The following is a 9,715-nucleotide window of genomic DNA, read 5'->3' as shown; positions in this document are numbered from 1 at the left end:
TATGTGTATAAATAATGAATGGGGAGTGTAGATTATACATATAATAATGAATGTGGAGTGCATGTTACATATAATAATGAATGGGGAGTGTAGATTATATGAATAATAATGAACAGGAAGTGCAGATTATGTGTATATCAATACATGTAAGGTGTAGATTATAAGTACCTGTATAATAGTGAATGGGGAGTGTACACTATATGTATACTAATGTATGAGTAGTATTGAATATTTGTCTAATATTGAACGTAGAGTCGATTATGTGTATAATAGTGAATGGGGAGTGTACACTATATGTATACTAATGTATGAGTAGTATTGAATATTTGTCTAATATTGAACGTAGAGTCGATTATGTGTATAATAGTGAATGGGGAGTGTACACTATATGTATACTAATGTATGAGTAGTATTGAATATTTGTCTAATATTGAACGTAGAGTCGATTATGTGTATAATAGTGAATGGGGAGTGTACACTATATGTATACTAATGTATGAGTAGTATTGAATATTTGTCTAATATTGAACGTAGAGTCGATTATGTGTATAATAGTGAATGGGGAGTGCAGATTATATGTATACTAATGTATGAGTAGTATTGAATATTTGTCTAATATTGAACGTAGAGTCGATTATGTGTATAATAGTGAATGGGGAGTGTACACTATATGTATACTAATGTATGAGTAGTATTGAATATTTGTCTAATATTGAACGTAGAGTCGATTATGTGTATAATAGTGAATGGGGAGTGCAGATTATATGTATACTAATGTATGAGTAGTATTGAATATTTGTCTAATATTGAACGTAGAGTCGATTATGTGTATAATAGTGAATGGGGAGTGTACACTATATGTATACTAATGTATGAGTAGTATTGAATATTTGTCTAATATTGAACGTAGAGTCGATTATGTGTATAATAGTGAATGGGGAGTGTACACTATATGTATACTAATGTATGAGTGGTATTGAATATTTGTCTAATATTGAAGGTAGAGTCGATTATGTGTATAATAGTGAATGGGGAGTGTACACTATATGTATACTAATGTATGAGTGGTATTGAATATTTGTCTAATATTGAACGTAGAGTCGATTATGTGTATAATAGTGAATGGGGAGTGTACACTATATGTATACTAATGTAGGAGTAGTATTGAATATTTGTCTAATATTGAACGTAGTCGATTATGTGTATAATAGTGAATGGGGAGTGCAGATTATATGTATACTAATGTATGAGTAGTATTGAATATTTGTCTAATATTGAACGTAGAGTCGATTATGTGTATAATAGTGAATGGGGAGTGTACACTATATGTATACTAATGTATGAGTAGTATTGAATATTTGTCTAATATTGAACGTAGAGTCGATTATGTGTATAATAGTGAATGGGGAGTGCAGATTATATGTATACTAATGTATGAGTAGTATTGAATATTTGTCTAATATTGAACGTAGAGTCGATTATGTGTATAATAGTGAATGGGGAGTGTACACTATATGTATACTAATGTATGAGTAGTATTGAATATTTGTCTAATATTGAACGTAGAGTCGATTATGTGTATAATAGTGAATGGGGAGTGTACACTATAGGTAGTACTAAACCAAATAACTTCCGGCTGGGTCAAAGTTCGAGGTGCACCCAACTTTTGATAGAGAAGTGAACACCACAAGTCCTGTGATTGGTTATAAATGTGAGTGTGTTGGTTGTAAAAAAGAATAGTTTCATCTGGGTAAAAATAAATTGCAATTTTATTTCATCTAGTACCAATGTGTCAAGTAGCCTTGTGCTTGAAACATGTATGGGGTACCTGTAAAAAGTACTCGAATTTTGTGCGAAACTAGGGTAGTCATAGACACTACCCGTTATCTCAGAAACGAGCAGCTTGACCCCCATTTTTTTCTGATTCACTTTAAGTGTAAGGGGTGGTAGTATTTATATCCGTGGTGTTTATGTCGGTTGATACGTTGCAGGTAGGAGTTTTAGCCACATATGTTACTATTGTCGTCTATGGGATTTGATTTGGTAGTATACACCCTATAGCACATATTCAGTGCATAATAAAAAATATTATGATTTTGTCATTTTATTTAATTAAACTATACTGGTTGATTAATTAGCCATCACTCGATCATGCAAGTTCACAATGACCTTGACCTTGACAATAATCTCTGTACATGGCTCTGAATGGAGTTTGAATCAAAGTTAGCACTGAAGAAAAGTTGGTTTTGGCCTATAATTCATACCGTAAAGATTTCAATAATTTCTTTTTAAATGGTATTTGACTTGCCATATACAACTGATTTTAAATATGGTATTATATATAGGCAACCTGAACTAAGATTTTAATAGCAATTTATTTTTATATTAAAAATAGCATGTGCCAATAGTGGGTTAATGTCTTTAGTTTCCATTAACATTGTTACTTTCTTATGTATGAAATTCTGAAAACTCAAATTTGTAAAGAAGTTGATTTTTATTGTCATTTTGACATATTTATAGGGTGCTAAGTTATATTTTAGACAAAGTGGTAGTTTTATGCAAAATTTAAAGTAAATTTGAAGAAAAACTTTACCAAAAACATAATTAAATTTGTTGTCACTATTGTGCCTTCTGTTCTTATTTGTACCTATAAATAAGGTTGTTAAACATATACTTAGATCTCCAGATAATTTTTTTTTCTTAATAATCACTTAGTTAGCTCCCATGAAAAGCATTTTGAGTTTATACTAGATTCAGAACCAATTTTTTCAGATTTGATTATCTGCCTTGGATTAAGTTGATAATTTATTTTATTGTTAAAGCTGTATTACCTAATGTTACTAGCTAAATAAAATGCTGGATTACAGATTGTAGGAATACATCTAATGTACATATTGTATTCATCCGGATTAGAAAATAATGCAAGAAAATAGATGTTCGGGTAATTTTGTCATTTAAAAATAGTTTTTTTCAGTAATTAATCAAAAATAAATGTGTTAAAGCTGCATGATTATTCCAGATGTCACAACTATTAAAACCTCCAACTACAGTAGGCTATAAATAAAATATAGTCAGGAATATTGGTGGCTGCCAATAGTTTTGATGGTTCATTATGAAAATCAGCATGGCCGATGGATTTGAAATTCCCACACCTGGTAACTTGAAGACACCCACACCCAGCATACAGGATTTCCTCCCAACACTAATGTTCAGGACATTAAGTCATTACTTCATACAGGTACAGTCATGTTTGTGTTTCCTTCCTCAGACAGTGTATTTTTTTAATACTGATATTTCTTTGATGTGCCTGTTAAGGTCTTCATAATCTAGGGGTCAATCAAGTGCATGTGTTTTAATGGAATTCTTTAAAGGGGTAGAGGTACTCTGACTATCTTTGTTGTCTCTACATATATACCTGAGTACACACACCCAACTGAAAGTAAATATCTTCAGGAGTTTTATTTTAAAACATTTTGTTGTTTAATATGACATATTGCATTTGTACAAAACTATATGCAATATATATGCTTTTTGAGGTGTACATTATATTAGGTTGCACTGTAGAAACAACAGTTTCAGTGAGGTTGTCAGTTTATGTCAGAATACACCAGATCCTGGTTGTCATAAAGACACATAGCTGGACACTTTTTGAAAAATGTATGTTATCAGTATAGGTAGTACTAAACCAAATAACTTCCGGTTGGGTCAAAGTTCGAGGTGCACCCAACTTTTGATAGAGAAGTGAACACCACAAGTCCTGTGATTGGTTATAAATGTGAGTGTGTTGGTTGTAAAAAAGAATAGTTTCATCTGGGTAAAAATAAATTGCAATTTTATTTCATCTAGTACCAATGTGTCAAGTAGCCTTGTGCTTGAAACATGTATGGGGTACCTGTAAAAAAAAGTACTCGAATTTTGTGCGAAACTAGGGTAGTCATAGATGCTACCCGTTATCTCAGAAACGAGCAGCTTGACCCCCATTTTTTTCTGATTCACTTTAAGTGTAAGGGGTGGTAGTATTTATATCCGTGGCGTTTATGTCGGTTGATACGTTGCAGGTAGGAGTTTTAGCCACATATGTTACTATTGTCGTCTATGGGATTTGATTTGGTAGTATACACCCTATATGTATACTAATGTATGAGTAGTATTGAATATTTGTCTAATATTGAACGTAGAGTCGATTATGTGTATAATAGTGAATGGGGAGTGTACATTATATGTATACTAATGTATGAGTAGTATTGAATATTTGTCTAATATTGAACGTAGAGTCGATTATGTGTATAATAATGAATGGGGAGTGCAGATTATATATATTTAAAAACACAGTTTCATTTCGCAGGAATGTCAATTGATAGTAATCATTGGGGAGTAATATCATATGTATAATAATGAATGGGGAGCACAGATTATATGTGTAGTAATGAAAGAGGATTACATATTACATGTATAGTAATGGATGGGGAATGCAGATTATATGTATACTAATTAATGGGCAGTGTAGATTACATGTCTAATAAGGAAAGGGGAGTATAGATTATACATATAATAATGAATGGGGAGTGTATATTATACGTATAATAATGAATGGAGAGAGTAAATTATACATATTATAATGAATGGAGAATGTAGACTATACATATAATATTGAATGGGGAGTGTATATTATACGTATAATAATAAATGGGTTGTGCAGATTATGTGTGTAATAATGCATGTGAAGTGTCTATTACATATAATGAATGGGGAGTTTAGATTATATGAATAATAATGAACGGAGAGTACAGATTATGTCTATAACAATGAATGAAAGGTGTAGATTATAAGTATAATAGTGTATGGGGAGTGCACATTATATGTATAATAATTTATAGGTTGCATGGAATATATGTCTAATAATGAACGTAGAGTAGACTATGTGTATATTATATATATAATTATGAATGGGGTGTGTGTAGATTATACGTATATTGAATAGGGAGTGTGAATTATACGTATAATAATGAACGGGTAGTGCCCATTATAATAATTTATAGTAATTTATGGGTGGTATAGAATATAAATCTAATAATGAATGTAAAGCTTTGCAATACTATCTCGACATAATTCCTATCATATTAATTGGACATACGGGAAGCAAGGGATGGGTGAAGAGATTCTGGGATCCAGGAATGTTTAGGCCTCCTTGGATCCGCCCCCAATTCACATAGCCATCTAGATTCGCCACTGATATTTATATCAATTTTTACAAAATGCACTGGCCATACAAACATCAAAAAATGCTAAAAAAAATATAATTATGAGAATGCTTAAAACATTATTATAACCTACGTGTAATATAAACTGGGGGAGTGCATATTATACATACAATATAGACTGGGGGAGTGCATATTACATGTATAATACGCACTGGGGAGTGCTTATTCTACGTGTAATCTTTACTGGGGAGTGCAAGTCCAGGGGAGTGCAAATTATATGTGACACCTGTGTTTAAAAGGTCACATTTTAGACTTTAGAAGAACATTCAGAATTATGAAACTTGGCCCGTTTTGACAGGATTTTGGTTTGTTCAGGGTCTGGTTTAGGCAGGTTTCAATATAGTTTTATCGACGAGATTCAAAGTCATGTTAAGTGACAGTCATTGATTAGTGAACGTAAATATACTGTATTAGTAGAGGATGGGTTCAAGCCTAGGGATGACTATTGCGGTCAGTTTTACTATTCAAATAGTTAAACTACTATTGTGATAGTATTGCAATAGTGATAGTACTATTGCAATAGTATTGTGAATTCTTAAATTGCTTGATAACATTAATATAAATATATATTTCGCAAAACTATTTACTTCAATCTTCCAATATATATGTAGGCTTATATATTGATGTATGCGTGTTTGTTTGTGGAGTGTACGTATGTCTGTACACGTTTGTGTGTATGTCCGTGTTTGTACTTAGTTAATTTTTATGCTTTCCAATATTTGTGTAAAAAGATTAACTTGACCACGTGTTTTGACTTTAATTGTGATCACTGTGCAGTGACAATATCGCCGGCTGTTGAAAATACTATTTGAGGGCACCGACGTAGCAGGGACGCAGAGGTACTTCTTTGCAATGATGGATAACAAATATCTTTGATTATTTTTACTCCACAAGATCAAAGGATTTCACTTTGCATACTATCGAAACTATCGATAGTGGAACAAACAATTGCGATAGTTATCGATAGTTGAATTCACTATCAATGCATTGCTATCGCAATGTATCGATAGTTCGATGTATTGTGACACCACTATTCACGCCTGGATTCAGTGGCTGCAAATCAATTAAACCCCGGACAATAACAATAATAATGTACAAACAGTACATTCTAATAATTTATGAGCAGCTAAATTTTGAAAAAGGAAAAGACAGACACATGCGACAGTGTAATACTTGTATTTCGATTACAACACTACAAAATACATGTATCAAGAACACTGAAGCAATGGACATCCATGAAATTACATATAATCCTGTAGATTATAACACTACAAAGATATCAACAACTGGTAGCAATGAACTTAATTCTCTGTCCATGTAACATATAACATTCTGCAACAAAAGAGAAACACAAGAATTACAGATAAGAACACTACCAGTAAGACACAGCAGTGGCAAAATAAACAAACAGCTGAAGGTTTTAAAATAAAACACCTGTGTATTCTCTGACCTCTGAATTGGTTACCAGATTCTCTCTACATGCTCTGATCTGTACATACATGTTGGCTGCAAGATTTTCTCTTCATCTGGCCTGTGATCCTCGTTTAACAATAAATCTGAACTGGGGCCTAATTCACTAAATTCGACATCGCAAATTTGTGATCTTGTTTGCAATGCAAAATTACATGCAAGGACGTGTTGTTTAAGAGAATGACATCTGGAGTGGTGTACAATCTTTAGGGAGGGGGAACAGTTTCTAGTGTGGGGAGGGGGGGGGGGAGTCCATAAGGCAAAGTTTTATCTTTATATAGAGTTGGAAAAATAATGTATGGGCCCGAGAGAGTTTAGTGAACTAGGCTCCTGATATTCTCCATACCATAATTAGATAAAGATAATTATTCAACATTTCACATCAAATAAGAGGAAATTTAACGAAAAAAGAAAGTCTGAAATGGAATAAACAGCTGTAAATGTAAATCACTGACATATGCTTTACCTCCGAATATTTGACACTTCACTATATGCTTTGACTATGATTTTAAAAACAGTATGAAAGTTCTATTCTGCTCTTCACAAATAAAATATATTATAATATATTAACTCATTTACAAAATGAAATAATGTAAAACCTATACAATATAATAATAAATGCAAAATGATAATTGAATGGCATGAAAAATGATACATTTAGGATGGGTTGATATGTGATCTTTTTAACAAGGACGATCACGTCCCACTAAACTGTGTTGTGATATTTTTCTGGTGTTGCTAGCATACGACATATTCACAGCATGAGTTTATTTATAGCAAGAAATATATATTTTTTTTATCTTCTTACAGTGACATAAACAAAAACAAACTAAGATAAATCAAAGTACATCATAATTTGGTACATATCAATAATCAAGGTACTGACTAAAATATACTGACATTAAAAGTATATGACACCAAACACAAGTTGATGCAAGTCTTGTATTTTGAGACAGTAACAGTCTGGCTTTCTGCCAAGTAATAAAAACAATATAAACTATAAGTGCCCCCATCTATGTGGTTTATGGGTTTGAAATGTTTTGAAAACGGACACTGCATTTCATGCTCTTTGACAAATTTTAAACAGCAGTTCTCTTACTATCATCCATCTAAAAATTTAGAATATATATCTATTAATTTTCAAAATTTTAGGATAAGTAATTTTACCTTCTTATCCTCTGGTAGAAATCCTGACAGTGTATACACAATAATTACCGGTACCATCGCAGTTCACAGGGGTAAAATGTGCCATTTCACATAAAAATGTTTTAGCATACTTTCTTTTGATCGCCAATATAGATATTTTCAAGCAAAAGGTCAGAACCCACTTTTTTATGATCATTAGTTATGAACTTTGGCTATCCTGAAAAACATTGTTTAAAGTAGGCACCTCATCTTTTTTTAACGGTGTATTGGTATGGAGCTAGTTTCAAACTATTTAACTTTAATTTCTAAATGCTCTTTAAAGATCAAAACAACAAGACAATGATAAAATGATGACAAGCAATTTGCATTTGTAGTTTGGTGAAACATCATCACTAACAAGAGAACTGACGAGGTACACAATACGCCCGTCAAAAGTTGGTCATGGTGACCTAGTTATGATACACTGTCATCCCAAGTTTAACTTGCATGCATTGTTTGGTGATCCTAGATGAATTAATAAGGACAATATGGGCCAGACAAGGATTTCCTTTAATAAAAGTATCACTAGCTGGTATTAAGCGAAATCACAAAATTTGATTTTATTTTGCACCTATTCATAAAAAAAATACATTTAACATGATTAACAAGATTAAAACAAATGTGTACAGCAACAACTAGATTGACGATCTTACCTGAAACTTGAAAACAGTTGAGAAATATCTACACAGAGAGATTTTATACAAACACTATATGAAGAAATCAGTCCATATATATTGAGTTGGTGAGCACTTGCTAAAACAATTACAGCCATTAACTCAACCCTTATTCAAAACCCAGGCTACACTTAAGGCTTTAGTATTTATATAGATGAAATTTAAATAGATGAAAATGTTAATACTGTATGATGCAAAACTCAAACTTTCAAGACCATCTTGTTAATGAGTCAAACGGAATTCCACAGTAAATCTCAGAAGTGAATGTTTTTTGTTGTGCTAAATAAAACAAATAATCCTGGAGATGAAAATGTTAGGTCAAATAATCCGGGAGATGAAAATGTTTGGTCAAATAATCTTAAAGATAAAAATGTCAGGTCAAGGAATCCTGGAGATGAAAATGTCAGGTTGTACTGTGGAACACTTTGCTACCAATGCTGCCAACTCCAGAATCAACACGACCACTTTCCAGCAACAACTTGTTACCTGGACAACACAAAACAGATAAAGAGTAAATACATATTATGTATGTGTAACGTATTATAGCTGTGATGTAATTACAGACAGTGTTACAGTTACTGAACCTACATTTGTAATTCCTGAGGGAAGTATCTTTTGTTTTACATACAATGCTTTTTGAACTGCTACAAACACCAGGGTGACCAGAAATACATTGGATTTGTCAAAACTGATCCTTTAAGCAAGACATTGAAAAGGCTTTAAGCAAGACGTGCATAATGTGTAAGTTAATAGTAAAAAGGCTTTAAGCAAGACGTAAATAATGTGTAAGTTAATGGTAAAAAGGTTTTAAGCACGATGTTGTAAGTAATGTGTAAGTTAATGGTGAAAAGGCTTTAAGCAAGATGTTGTAAGTAATGTGTAAGTTAATGGTAAAAAGGCTTTAAGCAACACGTAAGTAATGTGTAAGTTAATGGTGAAAAGGTTTTAAGCAAGATGTTGTAAGTAATGTGTAAGTTAATGGTGAAAAGGTTTTAAGCAAGATGTTGTAAGTAATGTGTAAGTTAATGGTGAAAAGGCTTTAAGCAAGATGTTGTAAGTAATGTGTAAGTTAATGGTGAAAAGGCTTTAAGCAAGACATTGTAAGTAATGTGTAAGTTAATGGTG

General features: G+C 32.2%; 1 protein-coding gene across 1 annotated transcript in view; it reads right to left on the bottom strand.

Annotated features, from left to right (window-relative positions):
• Positions 1 to 6,521: 6,521 nt before the first annotated feature.
• Positions 6,522 to 9,715, bottom strand: part of LOC121378614 (nuclear factor NF-kappa-B p105 subunit-like) — a 49,383-nt gene continuing 46,189 nt past the window's right edge. Inside the window, exons 20-21 of the mRNA XM_041506873.1 lie at positions 9,005 to 9,076; positions 6,522 to 6,593 (exon numbers count right to left, since the gene is read on the bottom strand). Of these exons, the coding sequence (XP_041362807.1) occupies positions 6,522 to 6,593; positions 9,005 to 9,076 (144 nt within the window). The remainder of the gene's footprint in view (positions 6,594 to 9,004; positions 9,077 to 9,715) is intronic.

This window comes from Gigantopelta aegis, chromosome 8, assembly GCF_016097555.1.
Source record: "Gigantopelta aegis isolate Gae_Host chromosome 8, Gae_host_genome, whole genome shotgun sequence".
NCBI lineage: Eukaryota > Metazoa > Mollusca > Gastropoda > Neomphalida > Peltospiridae > Gigantopelta > Gigantopelta aegis.
The sequence above is the reverse complement of the archived record's forward strand: the minus strand, read 5'-3'. Positions and strand labels throughout refer to the sequence as shown.